The following is a 24,920-nucleotide window of genomic DNA, read 5'->3' as shown; positions in this document are numbered from 1 at the left end:
CGGCCACCACCATCAGGCTCTGACTGAAAGGACTGGTCTTGGCTCGATCAAAACTCCCTTTTCACTGTCCTCTTCTCCATCACTTTTCAGCTTCCTCATCTCCAGTCCATCAACGGGCCTCTTAAGGCTATTTGGGTCATCTTTGCATCCTCCTATTTACCGCATGATTTTGTCACAAAAACGACAAGCCTCTCGGTCCTTTTCTTTCTCCTCCAACCGTAGTCATCCCAAGTACGCTTTCGTCCGCATTAGGGGTTGAGAGCGAACGCCGTTCTTCCATCGAGCTACGAAATTTCCCCATTTTCGAACGACTGCTCTTTCTATCATCTCGGATCCTGTGAACTCTCCTGTCCATAATGCGGGAGGTGAACTTCAGCATTCCCAATGTCAACAAGGCCTCTGTCAATATTACGACAACCCTATATGACCGGCGGGCCCTCGATTGCACATCAACACTACCCCTCATAAACTCTCTCAATCATCTTGCCTATCTCACTACGTCCTCTGCCCGTATTCGCGATATTCTCACTGTCGATGGCGGCATTGAAAGACTTGTGTGCATACTCAAAGAAGGCCGGAGCAGGGACCTCATGGAGATGTGGAAGTGGAGTCTGGCCTTTCAATGTGTTGTGAATATCGGAGTGAGAGGTTCAGAAAGTGTGAGAACAAGGGTTGTCGAGGCCGATATGGTGCCGGTAATTGCAACGATCCTGGATAACTATATCAAGGTTGTCGACAAGGCACGAGCCCGAGCCGATTCCGAGTCTCAAAGACAGTCGTCCAGACATCATTCGAAAGCCGTGTCAACATCAAATGATGCCCCTGGACGTTCGTCCTTCCTGGAACAATCATCGACAGCTGAACAACGCACCTCTCGTCGCCATGCCCCCCCTCCGAGTATCGAAATTCCACCCCAACCTTTCTTTCAGGAAAATCATGTCGCTGATTCGAACGTGCTGGATGTCGCCTCTCCACCGCGTGTGCCCATGACCTCCCCTCCTGAGAGAAGCACTTTTGGACAAGACATACACCACCATAGAACAAACGACGGCCGCTTTGCGCATGTCAACCACCGACACAGAATGCAGCCTTTGGCTACAGCATTGCCTTCGATGGACGCTGCCGATGGCTTCGGTCTGCGGCCCGTGCGTGATAATGAGCGGTTACCGAGCATGCTTCCTGGCTTCCACACCGGACTCACTTCTCAGCCAGATTCTCCGACTACCCCCAATGCTCCTGTACAGCCTCGAAGCAGCGCACAGGCTACAATTGCGAGGCAACGTCCGTCGTTGAGACAGCAGCAGTCGGCATCGGGCGAATCCGACGATGGAAACGGAGACGGTTCTACAATGGATGAGGATCCTGCTTCCACGGAGGCAGCTGAGCCTATCGTTGGACTGCAGAACAGAATGGACATCGATGACGTCGGCGAGAGAGAGACGATACTAGGCGGCGTTTCCGACTCTCACGATCTCACAGTAACAGATCCTTCCGAAGAGCAGGAAGCAGAGACCTTCAACATTACACACCGTTCCACAGTGGATGGCAGCATGATCAATACCGACAACGCCCAAAATAACGCCACTCTGGGGTTGTCCCCTACCCAGGCAGCTGATAACGCCAACTCTCCCGCTCTTGTTCCAAGCCCTTACTCTCTATACTTTCGCGATCGAACAACCACAGCCGCTCATGGTGTTTTGACAACTATGCCTCGGGACGAGGACGTTCTCATGTCTCTTCAACTTTTGGCTTATGTCTCCAAGTACTGCAACCTCCGGTCCTACTTCCAGCATTCTCATTTCGTGCCCAAACTCAAGATTGATCGCGAACTTCAAATGCTAGACGAAGGAACATCGCCAATTGAACTTCCTGAAGAAGAGGATGAGTATTTGCTTCCTGATGATGTCAACATCTTCCCTCTGGTTGAGAAATTCACCGTTCGTCACCACTCAAAAGATATGCAATACTGGGCTTGCGTGGTCATGCGGAACCTTTGCCGTAAGGACGAGTCCAGAGGAGGTATCAGGCAATGTGCTTACTACAAGTGCGGAAAATGGGAGGAGTTTCAGCGTCAATTCGCAAAGTGCCGCCGTTGCCGCCGCACCAAATATTGCAGCAAAGATTGTCAAAAAGCAGCGTGGGTTTATCATCGTCATTGGTGCCACACCACGCCCTGATATGAATGACGGAATTACCACTACCCAGTAATGCATTCTGGCCTGCATAGCGTCATATTTGTCACCCATTTCCAGTGTCTTTCCCACCCTTTTGGCGAAGTTCTATTTACCCATGCATGGCATTTCAGAACTTGGCGGCGTTACCTCTCATCATAAAGATACCTTTTGTATGTCGTCTATGCCTTCTTTGCAACGGTTTACCCTCTATCATTTGGTCTACGCATTTTTCGATCTTGTCTCATTGACTTTGGGCGCGATGCCCTACATGGAATACCTCTAGCGCTCATGATTCTGCATATTTGTCCTAGTCAACTCATTAGTCTTGTTTCCATTGTCTTCTACTTACAATTTGGGTGACGCTGAATTCTAATTGTTATCACGATTTTCCTTTGTCTTAGTTGAACGCCAATAAACTTGGTGCAATCTTTTGAACCAATCTTCGCATATTGCCCTCTCTCTTTGTGTCAGCTCAACCAACAAATGCCATATGCGGTGTAAAATATACAGGGCATACGGTGCCTGTTCAACTGGAGTGATTGATGTCCGTGCATCTCACACTGCTGGTTTCTTTCCTAACTTGACCACGTACTATCTACTTCCTTCACTTTTGAAAACTGACACTAGCTGTTGTATTGAAGCACTTCCAGGATAAATCAAAAATAGACCTGATGAGATTTAAATCAAGCTCCACGCGGAGCCAGCTCTCGCTATACATCTTTTTGACAACACCGTACAGAACATCACTCCTTGAATCCGTATGTGGCCGCCAGTCTCGATTCGAGATGTTCGTAAGCCGTCAAAGCCCGCTTCCCCGGCGCCATGTTCCCTGCTCCGCCACCGAAGCCAACCTGTTCATTGATAATGCCGTTCTTCTTGCAATACTCGCGATGCGCGACGACAGCTTCACTAGGTACGGGAACCAACTCCGTGGTATCTACCGGATGACAAAAGTAGGCAATACTATATCTGTCCTGCGGGTTGGGGCTACGCTGTTCAGATAGGGGGAACACGACACGGTGGATCGTCGACTTGAGTAGACCGTCGGTCCAGTAACTCAGCAGATCACCAACGTTTACCAGAATAGGCGGGAACGGGAAGGCACTGGCATCCTCTGCTTTGCCCGGCTGCACGGGGACAGGAGCCCAGGAGCCATCCGGCGTCCGGATCTCAAGACCTGGCTGTCCGGGCCGCTGGAAGAGAAGGGTGATACTGCCGTAGTCGGAGTGGGCGCCAGCGCGCACGTCGACGTCGTGCTGGTAGGAGGATGTTGCCGGCGAGAAGATCGAGGGGTAGTACAGGTAGCGGAGGATGCAGCCTGTGGGACCGTTCTGGGGGTCATGGCGGGATGTAAAGAAGTCGTTCGGGATCTGTGAGGTTGTGATTAGCGGAAAGCGTGGAATGACTGGTTAATATCTCGAACCTGGAGGCCGAGGGCTAGTAGCTTCAAGATGCGATTGCAGGTCTTGTTGCAGAGGGAGGCGAAATGCCCAATCTCGGCCTCGTGCGGGGCAAGCGATGGGGGGAGGGGTTGCTGCGCTTTCCCATCCTTGAATTCGCCAAAGTTCATGGCCCTGTAGTTATTCATGAGAACCAGCCGAAGAAGTATTGTGATCCGGGGCTAGGGGCGTACTCCTTGAAATCACCGGTCTATAGCATGCGCCGTGAAGCGAACTCCAGTCAGCCTTCTGAGAGGTGTACAAGGTCGTAGGAAGTGGTTTACCCTTTGATGCTCTGGATCAAGAGTTTCAATGTGCATGCCTGACCAGCCACGATTCTGCACGCGACCAGCATCAGGGTCAATCTAACGGTCGATATACGTTGAAAATCGGGTAGGACAAACATTAGGAGTAATACGGCAAGTGGCCTTCTCCTCGGCAGGAGAGGCAAAGAAAGCTTTCGACTACAGGCTCTGTCAACCCATGATTTTGATTGACGATCCATCGGGGGCAATCTACCAGCTCAAACGCTCTATTCACATCCTCGGCCGCGAAATCGGTGCCTCTGCTGTCAACGTACAGAAAGCCGTACTTGGCGGCCGCGTCGAGCATGGCCTTACCCACATTGGGGTCGTCGGGGTTGGAGATGTCGATGATGGGGAGTTCAATAGGCGGTCCTACCGCGGAAGTTTGTTCCATTTTGACCTAGCTGGAGATAGAAGTATGATGCCGTAGGTGGACAGGTGGATGGGTGAGAAGAATTGCGGATAATCCCAAAAGTATGGACTGGAGAACCCAGGGGTCTAAGGACTATATATATAGTGAAATAGCCGAGAGATATGTTCTAGATACGAGACCCATTTAAGGCTACATTGCCGGCTGAGCTTATGCGATTGTCATAATCTGGAGACTGGATCCTATCGGTCTTATCTCGCCTGTGGACCGGGGCAAAGCGATGTTGCCAGCCTGCTATTGTTTGATAGAATCACTTTAGGAATTCAGTCGGTTGGTCTCTTAATGTAGGACTATATGGAGTACCTAGCGAGATAGTAAGTAGTACCTGAGCGATCAATGGACTATTCTGTCATGGAACCCTGCCTTATGCCAAGGCATCCCCATCCCGTTCACAGGACGGTTTGAGTGGCTTCAACTTCTACCAACGAGATATAACTCTTTCTTAGTCGGATTTTGAAGCCATTCCTCGTGCAGAGATTTTCGTTGACTGCTGGGTTTGGTGGATTCATAACCCAAGGGGACTCGTTTTGATGCCAATTCATTCTTGCAGATTAGCACGACGAGTCAATGACACATATCGAGAATGTCTCCACAGCAGTTGCTGCTGCTGCTTACACTCATAGCGCCGTGAGGCATGGGTAATTGTCTGATGTCGAATCTCGAAATCCCTGCAGGTCAACTGGCCACCGCGGTTCAAGAGCTGCTGGTGATCTTTGTGTCTCGACATCTGAGAAGCTTACATGGTTTACTCCACCCCGTTCCTGCCAGGGTACTGTTTATGAAAAGACGTTCGCATGCTCGTCTGCTTTTCACACGCGATCAGATCCAGGTCATTGCTAACTGCGACCTTGGACACGGGAGATACTCGTCCAGTGGACCCTTGGTAGTCGCATGGAGATAATTCGGATGGTATCAGAGGAATATTAATGGGAGATGTATCACGTCGTTTCGAGGTTTTGGAAAAGGATGAGCTCTGGCTGTAGGGTGTCGATATCCTGAATCAAACTTCCTGTCATATCAGTGTACCTGCATGCTGGTCAAGCTATATATATTTGACGTGGATGACTGAGCTACGAAGCCATTGTGACACACGAGTTGACCCGTATGGTGTGAACGCACTAGATCCGATATCGATCTATCAAGAAAATTGCAACCTCGAATGTGTCTGAAGTATTTGACATAGGTTGTGGTGTAACTGATTGTACTCTGTACACGGAGTGCAAGTCGGAAACATTGATCTCCGCTCCCCGTACGGAGTAATTTCATTCAATAATATTGCTCAACCCAAATTGTCGCAAAGGCACGCGGAGCTTGAGCGACACCTCACCACTTGGGCAATTCATCTCTTCTACACTCTCCCTTCTCCTTCCCTCTCCCGTTTCTTCTTTCTTTTACTCTCCTCCCTCCCCCTGCCCTGTTCGGGCTCTCCATGCCTGGCATTGGGTCCTTCATCTCTTTTCCGTGACAAATAGCTCCAGCTTCTAAGCCATGCCGAGTAAGGCGACTCCTACAGACCCCTCCGAGCTCATACGTGGGCGAACTAGTTTCATGAAGCTGACTGCTATCACTTCTCTCACTATTAGTTCGGCCACTTGACGAATGGGCCTCTGCCCGCACTCAGTCCCTTCCTCTCTCCGCTCTCAAAGGGGCTGTTGTCGGTATCGATGCGTCGCACTACATTTCCCAGCACCTTCTCCACCACTCGACACGCGAGCCTTTACTGGTCGCTCTGGGCGGCTTCCCGTTTGCGCTTAAAACCAATATTGAGAGAGAGTTACAGAGTTTCAAGGAACTGGGTGTCGCCTGTCTTTTCGTCTTCAATGGCCTAGAGTTTGGGAAGAAGGACCAGCGACCCCACGTGCAGACAGAGTCATTGCGAGCTTTTGAACAAGCCTGGGAGCTTTATGACCAACAACAGGCGGATCAGGTAGTCGACGCATTCAGTGGCGCGGGTAAGAATTCACATCTGCATCCTCCTTTACTTGTTCGCGCTGACAACGCTCCGCCCACTTCAGGCACACCGCGACCTGAATCCCTTTACAGATTCTTGCAGCGCATCCTGTACCAAAATGGCGTTGACTTCATCGTGGCGCCGTACAGTGCCGCGGCTCAGGTAAGAAAGCGACCACCGGAGAGATTAACTCGCAACGGCTCGGTTTCTTACTTCTCATCTCTCATAGCTTTCCTATCTTGCCAGGGGCTCCAATCCCCTCATTGATGCGGTCTTTGGGCCCTCTGAAGCACTTCTCTTCGACATTGACAAACTAATCACGCGGATGGATATCGAGTCTTCTCAGTTTTTCTGGATTACCAAACAAACTTGCCAAGATGAAATGGGTAGGCTATCAAATGAGCAGTTCCTGGATTTCTGCCTTTTATTGGGCTCATCGTTCCTGCGAACTTTTCCGGGCTTCGAAAACCCAACTTTTCCGGGAAAGAGCGTCAGCATTCGTGATGCTCTTCCGATATTCAACCAAGCGGGTCGAAATGCAATAGCTCTATGTGCTCAGTTCGAAGAGGACCGTCGCGTGCAGGAGCTTCAATATGCCGATGCTTACAAGCGCGCATTCATGACGGTGAAGCACCATGTGATCATGGACGTAGATGGCAAGGTCGCACCTATGGATTCGGAGAACGCCCCGTCCGATATGCATGAACTGATCGGCCAGCGACTGCCTGAAGAACTTTACTTTTACCTCTCCAAGGGCATCATAGGTCCTGAGATCCCGAACTATCTGACATCTGGCGAGGTTCAAATCTCCCTTCCATTGGGAGTGGAAGATACCGAAATATATCGCCAAACTGTGAGCAGCACGCTCACTCCAATTAGGACTCAATCCATCTGTTTACTCTCGAATTCCCTTCACCGGTTCTACCAAACCAAATTGATCAATATACGGACATGGTTTGATGAAAAGTCGGACAAGTCCATCACTCTGAAAACGCTTCCTTCTGTCAAGGAAACCATCCAGGCGTGGAAGATTCGCTCTGACCAGCTGCCTGACGGAGTAAAGAAGCTACAGGTCGGTTCAGCATGTTACCTGCATGACAAGATTGAATTGTCTGACGAGTGACCAGAGCACCTCCTTGCCGCTCAAGTTTGCTGTACAGAGCCTACAAGATCCCGAATTCGGAGCCAAGTCTTTTGCATCGTCCAAGGATGCTCAAGTGAGTCTAACCAAGCCTCTTATTATCGGATTATTCTCTATAAATGGTTCTAATGATCAAAAGCCGCTATCATCGCAGGATGAAATTCTTGCCAACGTCTACTGGAGGTTCCTGCAATTGCGAGGCTACATTGATGAGAAGCACCAACTCACCTCATGGGGCGTCTGCCTCGACCAAGCACTTTCCGTCCTTGATCCGGCCGATAATTTGGAAGAGGCGACGTTCCTCGCTGTTGAAATGGTCCGTTTCGGACTCCTGAATTCCAAAGAGTGGTTTTCTCATGTCTCAGGAGGTCCGATGAGAGGTTCAGGTGAGTTGGTTGTGCTTGATTGATGCCGGAATGCATATCTTACTGATCTCGCCTCTCCCACTAGATGAGGACAAGAAGTTCAATATCCTGATCTCACGTGTGGCTTGTATCGCTAAGATACAACACAAGAATATCGGCTATTCAGGGCCCCTCAGCAGGCAATTGCTCTGTTACCGCTCTCTTATTTCTGAAATCCGCTCCACATTAAGAAATCTAGTTGAAGTTGTTTTAGCTAGCCTGCTTCTTAGCGGAGATGCCAGCAGAGATCGGAATGACTGGACCGAGATGAGTGTCAAGTAAGGCTTATATCATGCTTCACGAAGATGGATGGCGCTGACCTCCTAGACTCCCGTTCATCGACGACAATGACTGCGGTCTCGGAATTGCAGTGCGCACATATCTCGATGATCTGCCCCTTCAGGCGGACCCAACTTCGCCGGAGGCACGGTTAGAGGTGAAGTCCAAGGGTAAAGAATGGTTTCAGCACAGTGACAGCTTTACGAGCAATCTGGAAAAGGCTTTCAAGCTCTGGGATGCGGTAAGTGCCAAATAATCGAAAGCATTTTCACCGCGTGAGCTGATCTTTTCTTCTATATCAGGTTTATAAGGGCACGCAGAACGCGAGTAAAGAATTCAAGGACGTTCAGTTGTGGAAAGAGGCAAATGAATGGTTGTCGGGGAGGCGATAGTTGTTAAGCTGTGCCCAGCAGATAGGGCTAAGGGGCAGTTGTGGAACTGCAATCTCACGAATGAAATCAGAGTCTACGAACATCAACAGCGTTATCACTTGCCAGCAATGGTGATTGACCGAGGGACTCTTCTGGTGAAGGTAGAAATCTAAAGGAACTGTAACACTAAACACCTTACTGGCCACCTGCCATCTCTACATTAGGTGACATACTCATAGCACGTTGTTACAGTTAGACCTATGTAAAACATCTTGATTGACGAGGTCACTTTTGGCGGTTGTATGAATTGTGGTTTGTAATTTCTTCCGAGTATATATAGATACCAAGTGTCCTCTTCCGACCCGCTGATAAATCCGCTGTGATCTGCGGTGATAGCGGAGCTTATGGTGTGGGATCCATACGTTGGGAGGCAAATTACACCACCTTCAACTATCTGAGCTGATTTGGTTGAAGGCAGCAATTACAGCTCTTCTACCATTGAGACAGTTCGTACAGAATATTGTCCAATATCTTGTGTTTTTGATTGAGGATAATTCGGCTCCGCTTCTTCTATCAAACAAGCCACCATGGCTCGGTTGAGCTTCCTACTTGTGAGCTGCCTCACACTGCTCGTCGGTATCGCCAGCGCCGCTTCCGCTGTCATTGATCTGCTTCCCAAGAATTTCGACGATGTCGTCCTCGAGTCCGGAAAACCCGCTCTCGTTGAATTCTTCGCCCCGTGGTGTGGCCACTGCAAGAACCTCGCACCCGTCTATGAAGAGCTCGCTCAGGCTTTCGAATTCGCCAAGGACAAGGTGACTGTGGCCAAGGTGGATGCGGATGAACACAGAGATCTTGGAAAGAGATTTGGTGTCCAGGGATTCCCGACCCTGAAGTGGTTCGATGGCAAGAGCGACAAGCCCGAGGACTACAAGGGTGGTCGGGATCTGGAGAGCCTGTCTGCGTTCATTACGGAGAAGACGGGCATCAAGCCTCGTGGACCAAAGAAGGAGCCTAGCAAGGTTGAGATGTTGACTGAGTCTTCGTTCAAGTCTACCATTGGCGGTGACAAGAATGTGTTGGTTGCTTTCACTGCGCCTTGGTGCGGACGTGAGTTCTTCCTTTGATGATATTTCCTCTTTCTTTCTTTTTTTTTTTTTTTGCTTCGTCGGACTGAGCTAATATGCCTCGGCGTTTACAGACTGCAAAAGCCTTGCCCCTACTTGGGAAACCCTCGCCAATGACTTCGCACTCGAGCCCAACGTTGTGATCGCCAAGGTCGACGCCGAAGCAGAGAACTCCAAGACTCTCGCCAAAGAACAAGGTGTCACCGGATACCCCACCATCAAGTTTTTCCCCAAGGGCTCAACCGAGCCCATTGCTTACACCGGTGCTCGTTCCGAGGAGGCCTTCATCGAGTTCCTGAACGCCAACGCCGATACTAACCGTGCCGTTGGTGGAGGTCTGAACGAGAAGGCTGGCACAGTCGCCGCTCTTGACGAGTTCATCACCAAGTACGTCTCGTCGCGCAACGCCAAGGAGCTGGTTGCGGAGGTTAAGAAGGCTGCCAAGGGTCTTCAGGACAAGTATGCTCAGTACTATGTTAAGGTGGCTGAGAAGATCAGCCAGAACGAGGAGTATGCCAGCAAGGAGCTGGCTCGTCTCAAGAAGATCATTGAGAAGGGTGGCTCGGCCCCCGAGAAGATCGACGATATTGTTTCTCGCAGCAACATCCTGCGCAAGTTTGTCGGCGAGAAAGAGACTGAGGCCAAGGACGAGCTGTAGATTATTCCCCTGGCTCGAGAGTGTAAGGTTGTACGGATTTGGAGATCATTGACGTTCAATTATATGACTTTTGGTCTATGGAATATGTGCCTGGAAACTCCATGATGCAAAGAATGTAGAAACAATGGTCGACCCAAGGAACAACACTTCAAGAAATATATAACAAGAGGCATCTATTCCTGAAAATCTCGATAGGGTATCTCTCAATGCGTGAGACATCAATACAACAAAGTATACTTGCGCATCCGCCACTCCTTCAAATGAATGCATCGCTCAAGAAGATCTTAACCTATAAACTCCATTCCGCACGGAAACAGACCACCAATGCAATAACATGCTATGGAATCGAAAGGCCACACTTTATACGCATGCACGAAAAGTCATTTGGTCGGAGAAGAGGCTGTTGCTGCCGCCGTGTCGCCCGCAATAGTCAAGGAAGCTTCCAGCTCGTCGAGGCGCGTAGCCATATCGTCCACTAGAAATGTCCAAGTCAGTATCGTGTATAGCTAGCCTAGTGATAAGGTTCCATGTACGAGGCAAACGAACATTTTGCGAACACTTCCCGCGACACATTGTCGAACTTGTGTTGTAATTGGTCCAGGAGGTCGTCGACCGCTGCTGAGAACTGGCCTTGTGCGTCGGAGCTCTACAGTGCCTGTAAGCGACATGTTTCTCATTGATATGTGACAGGTTTAACAAACCTGTTGCGATCGCAGAGATTCCCCGGTGGGAGGGGTGACGGCCTCTGATGTGGAGATGGATTTGCTATCGTCTGCCATGGTATATTGATGGTGGTGTTTCGGCAGGGTACAAAAAGTCAAGTTTGAGACGCCAGTAAAATTCCGAGAATAAACGCTATGTATGCACCAAAGGTCAATCGCAAAGGTGATGTTTATCGTCCTGTATACTACTCCCGCTGCTGATATCCAGATTGAGACGATAAGATGCCCGAGGATCAACTGTTTCTCCTGATCGCCGAGGTGCTCTAGGCTAAATCTAGACTAGTTCTGGCTTATCTTAAATGCTAACCATATCTGGACTAGCGGCATCCCAAAAAAAATCCCGTATGTTTCCTGATCTGAAAGTCCGGACGCGGTGCTCGACAGGAATTGCAAGCTTGCAGTCGAACACTCCTCCAAACCCTTTACCGTGATTTTCACTTTCATAGAGAAAATGCCTAAACGCAGCAAGTTACTCCAGGCTCTTGATGCCCACAAGGGTCGTGACTACGATGCAGAGAAGCAGAAGAAATTAGTCAAGGCCGCAGAGAAGAAAAAAGCGACAAAGAAGACGAATACAGGAGATGAGGAGAATAAGGAAAAGGAGACTGTTGAAACAAACGGCAAGGTATGTTGGAATCGAGCCACAGGAGCGTTCGAATCAAAATTGCTAAATCAATTGCTCGCGTGCGCACAGCCTGAGTCGGAGAATTTGAAATCCAAGAAGCGCAACGCTCCTGAAGATGGAGAAGAAGACGAATCAAGTGACAATGAGGATGAAGAGTCGGATAAAGAGGGTGCTGGAGAAGGGGAAGACAACGATGAAGACGAAGATGACGAGGAGGAAGAAGAAGAAGAAGAAGAAGAAGAAGAAGAAGACATTCCTCTATCCGACTTGTCCGAAGACGAAAGAGAGGATGTGGTTCCTCACCAGCGCCTCACGATCAACAACTCTGCTGCTATCAATGCATCTATCAAACGTATTTCCTTCATCACCTCCCAGACGCCGTTTTCAGAGCACAATTCCCTAGTTTCGAAAGAGCCAATTGAAGTTCCCGACCCCAACGACGACTTGAACCGAGAGTTGGCTTTCTACAAGGTTTGCCAGGCTGCTGCTTCAGAGGCCCGTAGCTTGCTGAAGAAGGAGGGTGTTCCGTTCACTCGGCCCGGCGACTATTTTGCGGAGATGGTCAAGACGGACGAGCACATGAGCAAGATTAAGAAGAAGCTTTACGATGAAGCTGCTGCGAAGAAGGCTGCCGCGGAAGCCCGCAAGCAGCGGGATCTGAAGAAGTTCGGAAAGCAGGTGCAAGTTGCCAAGTTGCAACAGAGACAGAAGGAGAAGCGCGAGACGCTCGAGAAGATCAATGAGCTGAAGAAGAGTATGTTATCCGTTCTTTTCACATAGGTTCCTGAACAATTACTGACATGTTTCTCTCATCTACTAGAGCGCAAGGCTGATAAATCTGGCATTACGGACAATGACAACGATCTATTCGATATCGCCATCGAGGACTCTGGCAAACCCGACAGCCGCAAACGTAGTCGCGGCAATGAGGGCGGCGGACCCTCACTGAAGCGCCAGAAGAAGAATGAAAGATACGGCTTCGGTGGTAAGAAACGGCACTCCAAGAGTGGTGACGCTATTTCTAGCGGAGACCTGCGTAACTTCTCGGTCAAGAAGATGAAGGGTGGCTCCAAGAGACCTGGGAAAAGTAAGAGGGCGGCGGCAAAGGGCCGGTCGTAATGACTAGTTACTTTTGATTGTTCCACTATTTCATTGTCTATTTGTCTTCGGCTGGGGATTCAAAAGCAGAGACTATTGTTTGGCGTTCAAAAAATCGTCTGTCTTCATTTGTCCTGTTAGATGTCCAGACAGAACTTGGACTTTCTGACCATCAATGTCAAGTCCTCCATGTATGTATATTGATCAATCTCAGACATGCCCTTCAAAAGGAAATAATCTTCTCGCTGCGCTTCATAATGTGGTTTTGTATGGGATATATACCCTGCTTCCCCATGGATACTAATTATTTCCACTTGGTATCATTCGAAGAGCTCATGTCTATCGAAAATATTCTTTGGTATCATCATCAATTAATCCACAACGCCGCGCTCATCTTCCGACACCCGAAATGCGTGGTTGCCTCCATGTCAGACTCTGCCATATCTTCGGTGATGTATTAATCGTGCATGCGTCGTGTCCGTCATTATAGAATGGACCTGTATTCAGTCCTTTCGTATGCAGACTCGTGGGCCTATTCATCGATGGGGTGATCGACCTACCATGTCCAGTCAGCACCCGACCAACGACATGTAAGTAAATGATACTCACCCAGGACATAATCGAACAGTTGCGTACTGCTCGAGCTCTCATTGCTGTCTGTTAATGCCAACTGCAGTCTGGAGTCTGAAACCAGCATGTTTTAAGCATTTCACAACGGATTTTCTAGTTGGCGGTATGCAGCAGTTCTCTCATGACTCCGTTTGACTGTTGGCTCCGTTTTCTATGAGCGAAAGCCCAGCGTCAAGGTTCCCCATCTCCCGAATCCGTTCGAGAAGATTATCAACGCGTATATTAATATTCAACCTTTGTTCCGCAAAAACAAGGTCAAGTTTGGCCTTCGTGTCGTCTGCATGCGCCAAGGAATGATCTTGAATTAATTCTTTGCCTCTCTTCGTGTTGCTCTTGTTGATCACCTTTCCACATCCTCGTACCTGGCAAGTCCATGTATCAGATGGCACATCGTCGGCATGAGGAATGTCTAAGCCAGCTGAGTCCTGGACCTGATCTGCGGTGGAAACGGAAGTATTTCGGCTTTGGAGGGTTTCCTGCAGAGGTGTTTTGTGTTGAGGCGTGGAGGCCGTGTCTGACAGGATCGAGCGAGTTCTTCGTTTTGCTCTGGTTGATAGCGGGTCCCGTACCAGATCATGACCGCGGACTTTACTGGGGGTCTCGAATTCATCCATCCCTTCCTGATCCCCATCTGACATATCTTCTGGGTCGATCGCAGTGCTTCGCGTACGCTTGCCAATTTGCTTAGTGGAGAATGCGCTCGACTTCGGGCGAAGCACGGATTTGCGAACTAGTCGTCTTCGTGGTCTGCGATTTTCTTCGTGTTCACTCTCTTCATCAGAGGACTCTCCTTCTTCAGAAGTCCGAGGACGCAACGGAGTAAGTGCAATCTGCTGAAGTTCATTCCTCTTTGACGCGGCCTTCAGCTCACGGTAGATAACCTTCCGTGACCAGTCAAAATTCGGGGTCTTAGCTTCGTCCATCAGCTCCAGGATGATGTTGGCCCTCGATGAGATAAGGTCTTGTGCATACTCGGGACTATCTATCTCGAACCGGTTCACAAGGGTGGAGGCAAGCAAATCAAGATTGAGCTGACGCTTCGCCAAGTGTCCTGCCTCTTTTAACTCAAGGATCACCTGGTAAATTGCGTCTGCCTGCGTCTTTGAAATCACATTTGGATCAGGCGCATGCTTTGACTCTTCCGAGACCTCATCAATATCCTCGTCCTTGTCCTCGTCCATAGCTTCCCCATCTTGTTTTGACTCGTGCGAAGATTTAATTTCTTCATAATCCTCCTATTTTGTGATCATCAGCAAAGGCAATCATGATGAAAGGTACCGAGGAACCTGCTCACAGGAAACTTCTCGCACAAATGCTCGAATAGCTGCGATTTGGTCCATTCTACTTCCTCTTCACCCTTCAGCATCCGAGAGAGTAGGAAGTTGTGATGTTTGTAAAAGACTTCGGCGGAATCATCAGCGTCCTCGCAAATACCATGTGTGTGGTTGACATACTAAAAGCATCGTGTAAGCGACTGACACCTAAGGTCCATCAAACCGTGTAATCTGCACTCACCTCCTCACACAGGTACTCAACGCTTGGATTCCAATTCTTCCGTCTTCGTCCCTTCGGTTGGTGTCTGTCCGCCAAAAAATATAACAAATCAATGGCCTCGACCACATCATTGAACATTGGTCGGTAACCCCTCGCTGGCGATATAGAAAACCAGCCAGCACGGCCAGCAATCCAGACCCCAACCTCACCGTCACTATGTTGGCCGTAGGCATAATGGGTCACATTATCGATCACAATCCGTTTTGTAATGTAATCAGGATCGAGGACTATCCGAATAGACAAGATTCAGGTCAGCTTCTGTTTAAAGAAGACGAAAATCGCGGTACTTGTGAGAGGTACTACGTGTAACAATTAAGGTTGTAACTCCAGTAATACATACCTAGAGACTCTTGCTCCTCTTCCACCTCGTCCAAACAGCCCGTTACCTGAACAGGGTTGCTGGGAGATGCTGTGAGAAGATTTGCATATCGGGACTTGCCTGGCACCAGGACCCTGACTTCAGACAGACTGAACTCCTCCCAGTCGTTCTCGTCCGTAAGAGATGGGTCTCTGGCGGCCAGGACACTATCTTCTCGCGATGTCATGTCTCGGGGAGCAGCATGGTGTCTTGACTGATATGAAACGGAATTGACGAAAGCTTCTTTAGAAGCCGAACGCAAAGATTGAAGGATCAAGAAATAAATCGAGTGAGGATGGTCAGAATGGAGTTCGATGGAGTCACATCGAGGCACCACCTTCCTTTGTCTGGCACACCTATCCACCCCCCGACAGACTGGTAATTACCCGTCGTTTACGAAACTCGGGGCCAGGTAACCTTGTAATTCTCTGGTATGCACGAAATAATTGTACCGTACCGTTTTGCTGAGATATCTTCTCTATCGTACCCGGCAATAATGTTCTCTTTTTTTGTAGTAAAGTGTTATTTGAGAAATGCATTGCTAAACTGCCAGCTAGCTCCATTGCGTAAATTGGTCGTTATCGATTTCTTACTTTTGGATATTTATTGATCAGCTTATTTACCTGCCATCTGTCTTCCCATAACCATATTTAATCCACCTCCCCGCGACTGATGGGATTCTGTCGCGGCTTCAGATTATTTCGTACCACCATGTCTGGAGAAAAAATCTACGAAGGCGTCTTCGGTATGTGTTCTCATGCGCACCGGAGCATGATAAGAAATAGCGCTAATGTCCAACAGCCGTCCACAAGCCTCAAGGTGTCACATCGGCCGATGTCATCCGAACCCTTCAGCACCATTTCAACCCCTCCAAGCTCTTCAAACCCTGGCTCGACGAGGAGCGCGCGCGACGGAACAGAGAGAGCAGCTATCAGCGCAACAGGCGCCGCTCGAGGCGCCTGGACGTCAAGATCGGACATGGAGGTACTCTCGACCCATTGGCGACCGGCGTGCTAGTCACGGGTGTGGGCAAGGGTACGAAAAACCTCAACGACTTCCTAGGGTGCACAAAGACCTATGAAACGGTTGTGCTTTTTGGAGCGGAGACGGACACCTACGACAAGCTGGGGAAGATCGTCCGACGGGCCCCGTACGAGCATATCACTCGGGAGGCGGTTGAGAAGGCGCTCGAGCAGTTCAGAGGGAAGATCATGCAGCGTCCGCCTATCTTTTCGGCGCTGAAGGTCCAGGGGAAGAAGCTTTACGAGTATGCGCGGGAGGGCAAGGAGCCTCCGATCGAGATCCAGTCACGCCCCGTGGAAGTGAGCGATCTGCGCATTCTCGAGTGGTACGAGCCCGGCACCCACGAGTACGAGTGGCCCAAGGAAGAGGCTGCCGGAGAGGAGAAGGAAGTTGCGGAAAGACTTCTGGCAAAAGATGATACCCTGCCTGTAGCTTCATCTGCTGAGACCGAGGTCCCGGCAGAGGATAGCGGAGAACAGGAGACATCAACAGCTACAAAACGTAAGACACCGCCGCCTGCTGAGGAGCCCACGAAAGACGAGGTGGATGCTCCATCTGCCACCGATGCCGAGCTTGCTCCAACGGCGGCGAAGAAACAGAAGATCACCGCCAATGGCGACTCAGCGCCGGCGCTGGCTGAGCCCTCAAGTGGTTCCTCGCGACTAGCTACCACGCCAGCAAATGAACCCTCCTCTCAACCTCCTGCTGTGAAAATCACCATGACCGTCTCGTCTGGCTTCTACGTCCGCTCTTTGGCGCATGATCTGGGCAAGGCCCTCGGTAGCTGTGGTCTTATGAGCTCACTCATCCGAACGCGCCAAGCGGATTTCGAGCTGGAGTCTGACAAGGTCCTCGAGTATAAAGATCTCGAAGCCGGTGAGGATGTTTGGGGTCCGAAAGTCAAACGATTCCTAGAGGAATGGGAGAAGAATAGAGCCGAAGCGAACACAGAATAAGTCCGCACATTCAGACATAGAACTCGGACACTATCTAAAAGTCTTTTATAATATTTCAAAATACCTGTGTACAATAGACAGCGTTGACCGATGTTTTTAATATGATTATTCTACTTGATGAGCTTTTCTTTGATTTCCGCCTATTTATAAATTCCAGGAATTCTGGATATCTTCGGTAAACCTGCACAGCCATCTCATGGTATCGGTACTTGCTGCGACCTGGCTTCTGTCTCAGTCACGGCGGGGCTTGTCTTCCCCAATTCCTCAGAAAGGGGATCTTGCAGGTCATTCGACAATGAGAGTAATCCATGTAAAAAAAGCCAGTATGGTGGCGGGCTGCTTCAACCCAAGAATGTGAGATGTAAGATTGCAAGGTCTAACTAAGCCAATGGATAAAGCACATTTACTAATCAAGAGGATCAACCTCCGCATCAAGCAGGAGATACTTCCATGCAATGGATCTATTTCATCAGATCATGCATCTCATCAGGTTCAAGAAATTCTGCTGGGTAAAAGTCGCAAAGAGATAGGGAACGGTTGCAAGTCAGATAGTCAGACACAGTCGGTAGTTGAACAAAGGAGAACCGCTTTTGGTGGGGTATACCGCTGAAAAAAAAAGGCAATTTGGCAAAAGGACACTGAAAGGAAATTTAAAAGAGAAAAATGAGGCCAACAGGTACGATTTCAGAAAGACAGAACAAATGATCCGAAGGTAGTCTATGCGGTAAATGAGAATATCAGGGCAGTGACTGCTGATGAGCACTGTGAGCGTCAATGAGTGCTGTCGTATGTTAGCTCTCTGTAGGCTGAAGAAGGTTGCAAGTGCATTATTGACGACTTACTTTGGAGCACAGAGGCTTGTCCTTGTCGGGATTCACAGGCGCACTGGAGGGTGCTGCCGTTCAAGAAGTCAAGCAAAATGCTGTTGGGCAGTTCTTGACGATCTTCATCCGGTATACACGGTGTTCTGAACTCAGTCAGATGGTACCGCTTGATCATATTGCGGCTGCTTGAATCGACATTTCCAGGGGCTAAAATCAGATATCCTTTGTCATCGATCCGAATGAACCGGCGCTTCCAGAGGAGGGTGTCAGGGAACTGAACATTGACCTCGCCGACGTCGATTGCCGCGGTGCTCACGCTAGCCTTCGGCTTCTCAGCAGCAGCCGGTTCGCTTTCTTCTTCCTTGACGGAAGGACTGAATGCCCCAATGACGCTCTTCTTTGAATTTGACGTTATCGATGACATGCGGCGTAGGAGTCGAGAAGCGCGAGATGTCCTCTTCTCCTCAGGGGACGAAGATAAATCGCTGGTCGACTTCGACAAAAAGGCCTCATCCTTTTTCGAGACAGAGGAGATGGACAGTCTGCTCTCAGATCGTGACACCGAAGCGGCTCGAGACTGGTGACCAGAAGACGAAGACATACTGTGTTCTTCTGATTTGGTAATCGTCGGTTCCAGAGACCCACGTTCAACGGTCAAAAGACTAGCTTGGAGATTGAGTACGCCCGAGTCTGGCAGGTCTGGTTTTGAATCGCTAGGGGTATTGGTTGCGTCGCGCACTATCCGAGCAGTCACCGAGATTGAACTCGTAGTGCATGCAGCATTCGTACTAGATTGTGAGTCGCGACATTTGACACTAGGGGCTCGGGAGAAAGCTTCCGGAGAATAAGAGCCACGCCGGGAAATTGAGCCTACGTCTGAATTGCCCCCACTTAGCGACACGGAGGCTCGCTTTCGAAGAGCTTCGAAAGAGGATGCAGTAGGTGGAGCTAGATTCAACCCTGAGTTCGATGACGTTTCACGGCCGTTGGAAAACTTCTCCAGAGCTTTGATGCGCTTTGAGATTCCTGAAGATACATTGATCTTCTTGGCCACAAGCACAGGACCTGCTGCGCTATCCATGTCTCCGGAAGGACCAGACACTGATCTGTCCCCTGAGAGTGACTGCATATTGTAAAATCGGTGTCCCAGGGCGCTCGGGTTCGAAACCGCCCGCGAATTCTTCCAAGCATGAGAGCTTATCTGGTCATTGTTATTTGGATAGACAGGCGACAACGGCGACTTTCCGACCGAAACAGGCTTCGCTTCCTCGACAGTGGCGCTTTTCAGTTCTTCCATGAAGGAATCATCCGAAAGGAGATTTTCGTCATCAGAATAGTCTGGAGTGGGCACCTGAATAGGCTCGAGCTGAGGTTTGCGCTTGTCTTTACGAGTATTCACGTTCTTCGAATCCGCATTCGAGGTTTCAGGGATCAAGTCATTCTGCGGCTCCCCGGGATAAGGTGCTATTACCGTCGCTTCAGGAGTGGAGCTCGACTGTGAATTGGAAGTTGGCGAGTCGGGAATAGGAATGGATTGGGGCAGGGTTAAATCGGCCGGGTCAGTCACTGTTAAAGCCTCGTCCAGGCCAGTAACAGGATAATTTTCCAGATGCGAAGGAGAGGGAACAATTTCTTGGATTTTCTCTGTTGCAGCTTTTTCCATGTCTTGGGGTGGGACGTGGATGTCGGCGCTAGGCAAGCCGGGGCCACTTTTAGTGTCGTTGTCAATGGACACGGTCAAGTCTCTGTGGGCAGCGTCCGCTTCAATTTTCGGAGCCACTTGAGTCGCCTGTAACTGGTCTGTCTCCGATGATTCTTCTGGATTGGCTGTAAGAGCGTTGCCTGTTCTCAGAAGCGACTGATTGGGAAGCTGTTCGTCATCGAAGTTGGCGACCTCCATACCCACGGCGGAATCGGGTTTTGCGGAGTCGGACATAGCAAGCTTTTCGTCAGGGGCAAGCTTTTCCTCAGGAAGTGCGATTGATCCGGGCAAAATGGAAAGCTGCATCTTAGGACAAGGCTCTTTGCTATGTTCGGTCACCGCTGCAGTTTCTTGCTCATGCTTCGACTTGTCATCAGCCTGATCAATGTTCTCCTTATTCTCGTCAACATCTGTCAATCTCTCATCTTTCCCCTTACGATCCTTTTTACTATCCGCCGCCCGCTTTTCCATTTGCGTTTTTCGCAACTGAAGAGCTTTCATCAGCCGTTCCTTTTCGTTTGAGGTGCCAAACGAAGACAGAGCACTCAGTGATTTAGCACCAGGTGAAAGCTGAGGCCGTGAAATCGGCATTGACAATGGCGGGACCAACAAGGGCGGGACAGGGGGAGCTGTTCGGCTGGACACGGATGCCATTGGGCTTCCTTGAGAACGGGGACGAGATGGGCTCGGGTTGCCTTTCCGTAACGAAGATGTCCTAACACCAGCCGGTAAAGAGGCTACCGGCCGCTGCTCGGCGTTTCGAGACAGGTTACCTGCCGTGCGAGGACGCCCGCTCCCGTCTACCGAAGGTCGAGGGCCACGCTTGACTTTCGGGTTGTACGTACTCGCACGCTCCAGGTCCCTGAACGACGGCCTGACCGACTGTGTAGACCTCCGCGATTCGGATGGTGCGTAGGATATGTCATCCTCAAGTCTTCTTCGTGAAGCGGGGCGTTCGGATCTACTATCCCAGGAGAGAGAGACTTGATCACTGGCTTGTGAATCTTGTGGGCTCTTTGCGACGAGGGGCGATTCGTCGCCACTGGGGTTTTCTCGAGCGTTCGACGTGACTGATAGGGGCACTATGGTGGCTTCGGATACATGGCTGGTTGACCTTTGTCGATTGTCCGCATGTGGAGATGGGGCCTGCGTCTGGTCCTTGGTCGTATTGTTTTCCTCTGCATCTTCAGCAATTTCCATCAGCCTGCGACGGCGGAGGGAGCTTGAAGAGGAGGTGATAGAACCTGAAGCAGCATGTAACAGGCACGCAGAAGACAGTGCACTCTCAGTAAGATCTGCTGACTTTGCGAAGGAGAATACAGTATCGTGGGGTGAGAGCTTGTCCAAGATTGACTGAAACTGCACTGTGGATCGGGCTACACACAAGACCGCGTCAGCGAGATTATAGGTTGGCGGGAAAAGAGCACGACAATCGAACCAGGGTGGAAGTACCTTGTATAAGCCTCGAGAGGCCCTCTGGCAGGTAGCTCAGCACTACCTTCCTCCGCCGATATTGTAAGAAACCGTAGAGAGGAGAGATTTCTTCATAGCTGTCGATCGCACTCCGCACATCTGGCACCCCGCCTGTTCCTCGGTCAAGCAGAGTTACCTCGTCCCTTGATAAGTAACGGAGAAGAAACCTAAATACCAATGGGCAATGAGTGTCAGCTCGCATAGATAACGCGCTAACTATTATCATTCACAGCCACGCGACGCAATTGCGACCGATCAAAATTCATTGACGAAGGTGAACTAACCATCCTCCCGCTTCGGCCAGAGCGCTCTGGTAGGCTTCGATGACAGCGGGATTATCTAGCCCATTAAGAGACATGACGGGAACCGCATTGGGAGCGGATATCCGGTTCAAATGTCACAATGGAGAGATAGACGAGGAAGACGAATCGTTAACTCCTGAAAGGATGGGTTGTTCAATGAGTGTAGATAGAGATCGAAAGGAAGGAGGACTGCAGTCGACTTTGGCGAACAGTTGGTGAAGCCTTAAAACGAATGTGCGGAAAAGACGACACGCGTCCAGATCGAGGCCCTGCCCAGATCAGGCACTGCCACCTAAAGAGTCGAAAGTCCGTCGCTATTGAGGGATTGACAGGATGAAAGAGGGACTTGACGCCGTTGACGGAGATGTATCTACCTCACGAACCTCTCAGGAGTTCAGGGGCACTCCTAGTGGAGGACTAGCTGCCTCCACTTTCAGAGATAGGGACGGGTCGAAATATCCCCACGTTTCCTTGGCCCGATTGCAATTAGGCCCGAGGCAGGGTAATTAGCAGATGTTTGGGCAGGTACTTGGTCGAGTCCAAGTGCAATCGGTGAAATCAGGGCGAGGTATGAACTATTGATAGAAGATTCCAAGAATCAAAGTATCAGAGAATTCCATAAGATTCACAGCAGGAGATATTCTCATTGTGACTGGGAAATCAGAACAAGTGATGGCTTTATGGACAAAGCAATTCAGTCAACTGCAGACAAACTTTTAGTGTTGGTGGTTACCTCTATTGTTTGGAGGAACTGTGATCTATATATTATTGTTAGCCAAGGTACAGGCTATAGATATTTCTTAGTAGTGTTAATGCACCAACTGAGATATTGTTGACTAGGTATGGTCTGTGCAGTTGCCATACCCTTGTTATCCTTAGTCTCCCCTCCAGAGACCTGTATCCCAAGTATATCTATCATCAGAGTATTGCTGCTTGAAGTACTTCAATGCTTAGGATATAGATACTTTGCATTCTATATGTTAGTCTTTTAGTAACCTGGCAATGCAACACAAACTGTTCTTCATTAGTTGAAGAAAGAATGGTGTCATTGTTTTTAGAGCTATACAAAGTGTGGATAGGCAGAAGAAGTGACAGTTATATCTCCACATTTTTATGCAAGCACAGATCGTCCATTACATGCATGGAAGGGCCCTAAAGTTTGTTATAATCAGGACAGTTGGCGCCAGAAATGTCAACTCTCTTGGTTCTGAGATTCTCATCGTGGGCGACAGGGAGGAATAACCTTACTTCCAGATAAGCTTCTCACAGATGGAGTAGATAAAAACGTCAATCCAGCATTCCAATCGACGTCAATCTGAATCAATCCTTCTTCAATAATTCTTCATTTCCATTCCATAAATATCTCTCTAAATGACCGATATTTTCAACCACCCACCTCCATGATGGAGTCGATCCGCCCTGGAGCTCTCCGCCTCTGTCAGCAGCAACAACCACTCGGAGACTCCCGATGCGGGGTGGAATCCATATTGGTCCTGGTATTTATCACCAGGCGACCCTCCAACTTCCTTCGCGATTCATATCACGATCCGGTATATTACTCGCATAGGTGCCGGCGAAGGTGCTGAAAGCTACAACTTCAATCATCATGTCTTCCAGTCTTCCTCCAATCTCATCACTACCGTCTCTACCACAGGATGAGCAATTCAGAGCTCTCGATACCCTCTTTGAGCCATCTCCAGAACTCCACACGCTGATGGCTCCGGTCCTATCCAACCAAACTTTCTCGTCGTATAACAGTCTCATCGATGCAGTAGGCGGCCGAATGGCTGCACTTTCCCCCAAGAATTCCCCCACCGACGATAAAATCCTCGCGGGAATCTTGGGGTCGCATCCTCGCCTTGGACGGCCTAAAGCTGCAGATACAGAACATATGAGCGAGCTCAGTAAGAGAGAGCAGGCCAATTTGAATACAGGGGCAGAAGAACAAGCGGAGAAATTGAGGCTACTCAATGTCGAATATGAGGAGAGATTTCCAGGACTGAGATTTGTGTATGTGCTTTGTCGAAGTATCAGCATTCGATGTCTTCTGTATGCTGACCGTATGCCTTCCGATCACTTGATCTAGAACGTTTGTCAATGGAAGAAGCAGAGATGTCATCATGGAGGAAATGCACCAGAGGATTGAAAGAGGCGATATCGCGCGTGAAAGACAAGAAACCATCCAGGTGCGTGCCTTTGATTGACAACATCGTTGGTGACGAACAGCCTGCTAATCCTGGCATTCATTGACAGGCAATGTGCGATATAGCCAAAGATCGAGCTAAAAAACTGGAAGAGTCTTCATGAATTGACCTGCTATATTATTTTTGAATCAATAGATCTGAATGAGAACATGAGAACACAGGCATGATTAATTCAGTCCTTCTTAAAACCTGATGCACTGCTTGATGATGTTGTCTTCACAGAGCGATGGATGTCTGACAACCTACACGATGGGTTGATCTATTTTGCAATAGCCAATAACGCCCTGTCTCTGAGGCTGCTTCCAGAAACGCTTCAAATGAGTTTAATATTCACTGTTATCTGGGGTCTTGGATAGTGTGATAATTGTGGCAATGCTAGATGTGGGGACATCAAGAACAGGCCCACTGCTCTGTGTACTGTGAAGACTGACCATTATCTACCTAGATATTTATCTTTCTAGAGACATATATGTTTATCTCTGTCAAAGAGAGCTCATGAACTGGGTGCAAAGGACTCCATCTATAGGGATGGTCAAGAGTCCAAGACATTGGTGGTTGCCGTGCACATCCATTACTATCCAGGTTTGTTTAAATGAGACTCCTATTGGTGTATCGTTGGACAGGTTATCCTTAGTTGCCGCCAATGACTCGTCTTAGGCTATTATATTAGATACTCCGTAGACCCTGATGCCTCTGCCGCAGCGTTCCTATCACCATGTTTAGATCATAATATGGTTCCTCATGACAGAAATCAATGGTAAATGGTCCACTTGTTCCAGACCTTCCAAACCCCGAGGTCCTTCATTCGCTCAGTGGCCTTGTGTGTAAGCTCTACCATGACCATGGATCCCATCATTATTAGAATGAAAAGTATGCTCCAACCGAAGAAGTTAAGAGGGAAAAAGCACTACTATTGATGTCCCGCTTTGATGTCATCCATTCTGCTGTAAGCCCTCATCCGGATATTGCCGTCCACTTTCATTTCATTCAACCACACTAAACACAAAAGAAGGATGGTAATAATAATCTATCATGGCCACTTAACTAATCTATCTAACTATACTATTCTTATCAATTATTGTCATCCTTGTTAGCTACCTAGTTAACATGACCCTGCTCCGAGTTTCCTAGAGCCCTGTCATCCTCTTCTATGGCCCCTTCCAAGTCCTC

At 49.2% G+C, this 24,920-nt stretch overlaps 10 protein-coding genes across 10 annotated transcripts; 6 read left to right on the top strand and 4 right to left on the bottom strand.

The window, feature by feature from the left end:
- Nucleotides 1-356: 356 nt before the first annotated feature.
- samB (MYND-type zinc finger protein MUB1) lies at nucleotides 357-2,177 on the top strand (the record flags this gene model as incomplete). The annotated part of the gene is made up of 1 exon (XM_043267123.1): nucleotides 357-2,177. One exon carries the CDS (start codon nucleotides 357-359, stop codon nucleotides 2,175-2,177), a length of 1,821 nt encoding a protein of 606 aa, XP_043123058.1.
- Nucleotides 2,178-2,917: 740 nt separating this feature from the next.
- Aspvir_003880 (putative oxidoreductase, 2OG-Fe(II) oxygenase family) lies at nucleotides 2,918-4,312 on the bottom strand (the record flags this gene model as incomplete). The annotated part of the gene is made up of 6 exons (XM_043267122.1): nucleotides 2,918-3,544; nucleotides 3,598-3,748; nucleotides 3,808-3,824; nucleotides 3,898-3,951; nucleotides 4,018-4,077; nucleotides 4,133-4,312. 6 exons carry the CDS (start codon nucleotides 4,310-4,312, stop codon nucleotides 2,918-2,920), a joined length of 1,089 nt encoding a protein of 362 aa, XP_043123057.1.
- Nucleotides 4,313-5,836: 1,524 nt separating this feature from the next.
- Aspvir_003879 (MKT1 family protein) lies at nucleotides 5,837-8,515 on the top strand (the record flags this gene model as incomplete). Its single annotated transcript, XM_043267121.1, has 9 exons — nucleotides 5,837-5,879; nucleotides 5,932-6,300; nucleotides 6,364-6,461; nucleotides 6,529-7,371; nucleotides 7,427-7,516; nucleotides 7,580-7,826; nucleotides 7,891-8,122; nucleotides 8,172-8,364; nucleotides 8,426-8,515. The coding sequence occupies 9 exons, from the start codon at nucleotides 5,837-5,839 to the stop codon at nucleotides 8,513-8,515; spliced, it is 2,205 nt and encodes a 734-aa protein (XP_043123056.1).
- Nucleotides 8,516-9,081: 566 nt separating this feature from the next.
- Nucleotides 9,082-10,279, top strand: Aspvir_003878 (protein disulfide isomerase family protein; the record flags this gene model as incomplete). The annotated part of the gene is made up of 2 exons (XM_043267120.1): nucleotides 9,082-9,604; nucleotides 9,696-10,279. The coding sequence occupies 2 exons, from the start codon at nucleotides 9,082-9,084 to the stop codon at nucleotides 10,277-10,279; spliced, it is 1,107 nt and encodes a 368-aa protein (XP_043123055.1).
- Nucleotides 10,280-10,659: 380 nt separating this feature from the next.
- Nucleotides 10,660-11,058, bottom strand: Aspvir_003877 (heat shock factor-binding 1 family protein; the record flags this gene model as incomplete). Its single annotated transcript, XM_043267119.1, has 3 exons — nucleotides 10,660-10,754; nucleotides 10,826-10,925; nucleotides 10,981-11,058. The coding sequence occupies 3 exons, from the start codon at nucleotides 11,056-11,058 to the stop codon at nucleotides 10,660-10,662; spliced, it is 273 nt and encodes a 90-aa protein (XP_043123054.1).
- Nucleotides 11,059-11,452: 394 nt separating this feature from the next.
- Aspvir_003876 (EBP2 family rRNA-processing protein) lies at nucleotides 11,453-12,745 on the top strand (the record flags this gene model as incomplete). Its single annotated transcript, XM_043267118.1, has 3 exons — nucleotides 11,453-11,626; nucleotides 11,696-12,380; nucleotides 12,447-12,745. The coding sequence occupies 3 exons, from the start codon at nucleotides 11,453-11,455 to the stop codon at nucleotides 12,743-12,745; spliced, it is 1,158 nt and encodes a 385-aa protein (XP_043123053.1).
- Nucleotides 12,746-13,473: 728 nt separating this feature from the next.
- On the bottom strand, nucleotides 13,474-15,453 carry Aspvir_003875 (uncharacterized protein; the record flags this gene model as incomplete). The annotated part of the gene is made up of 4 exons (XM_043267117.1): nucleotides 13,474-14,589; nucleotides 14,649-14,807; nucleotides 14,870-15,135; nucleotides 15,249-15,453. 4 exons carry the CDS (start codon nucleotides 15,451-15,453, stop codon nucleotides 13,474-13,476), a joined length of 1,746 nt encoding a protein of 581 aa, XP_043123052.1.
- A 485-nt stretch (nucleotides 15,454-15,938) lies between these two features.
- Nucleotides 15,939-17,245, top strand: Aspvir_003874 (pseudouridine synthase PUS4; the record flags this gene model as incomplete). Its single annotated transcript, XM_043267116.1, has 2 exons — nucleotides 15,939-16,011; nucleotides 16,068-17,245. The coding sequence occupies 2 exons, from the start codon at nucleotides 15,939-15,941 to the stop codon at nucleotides 17,243-17,245; spliced, it is 1,251 nt and encodes a 416-aa protein (XP_043123051.1).
- Nucleotides 17,246-17,982: 737 nt separating this feature from the next.
- Aspvir_003873 (putative GPI-anchored cell surface glycoprotein) lies at nucleotides 17,983-21,602 on the bottom strand (the record flags this gene model as incomplete). Its single annotated transcript, XM_043267115.1, has 4 exons — nucleotides 17,983-18,026; nucleotides 18,088-21,147; nucleotides 21,224-21,411; nucleotides 21,529-21,602. 4 exons carry the CDS (start codon nucleotides 21,600-21,602, stop codon nucleotides 17,983-17,985), a joined length of 3,366 nt encoding a protein of 1,121 aa, XP_043123050.1.
- Nucleotides 21,603-23,152: 1,550 nt separating this feature from the next.
- Aspvir_003872 (2-oxo-4-hydroxy-4-carboxy-5-ureidoimidazoline decarboxylase) lies at nucleotides 23,153-23,853 on the top strand (the record flags this gene model as incomplete). The annotated part of the gene is made up of 3 exons (XM_043267114.1): nucleotides 23,153-23,556; nucleotides 23,633-23,732; nucleotides 23,800-23,853. 3 exons carry the CDS (start codon nucleotides 23,153-23,155, stop codon nucleotides 23,851-23,853), a joined length of 558 nt encoding a protein of 185 aa, XP_043123049.1.
- Between the last annotated feature and the right edge of the window lie 1,067 nt (nucleotides 23,854-24,920).

Source organism: Aspergillus viridinutans (assembly GCF_018404265.1).
Source record: "Aspergillus viridinutans IFM 47045 DNA, scaffold_2, whole genome shotgun sequence".
Taxonomy (NCBI): Eukaryota; Fungi; Ascomycota; class Eurotiomycetes; order Eurotiales; family Aspergillaceae; genus Aspergillus; species Aspergillus viridinutans.
Note: the sequence above shows the minus strand (reverse complement) of the source record. Positions and strands in the feature narration are given on the sequence as shown.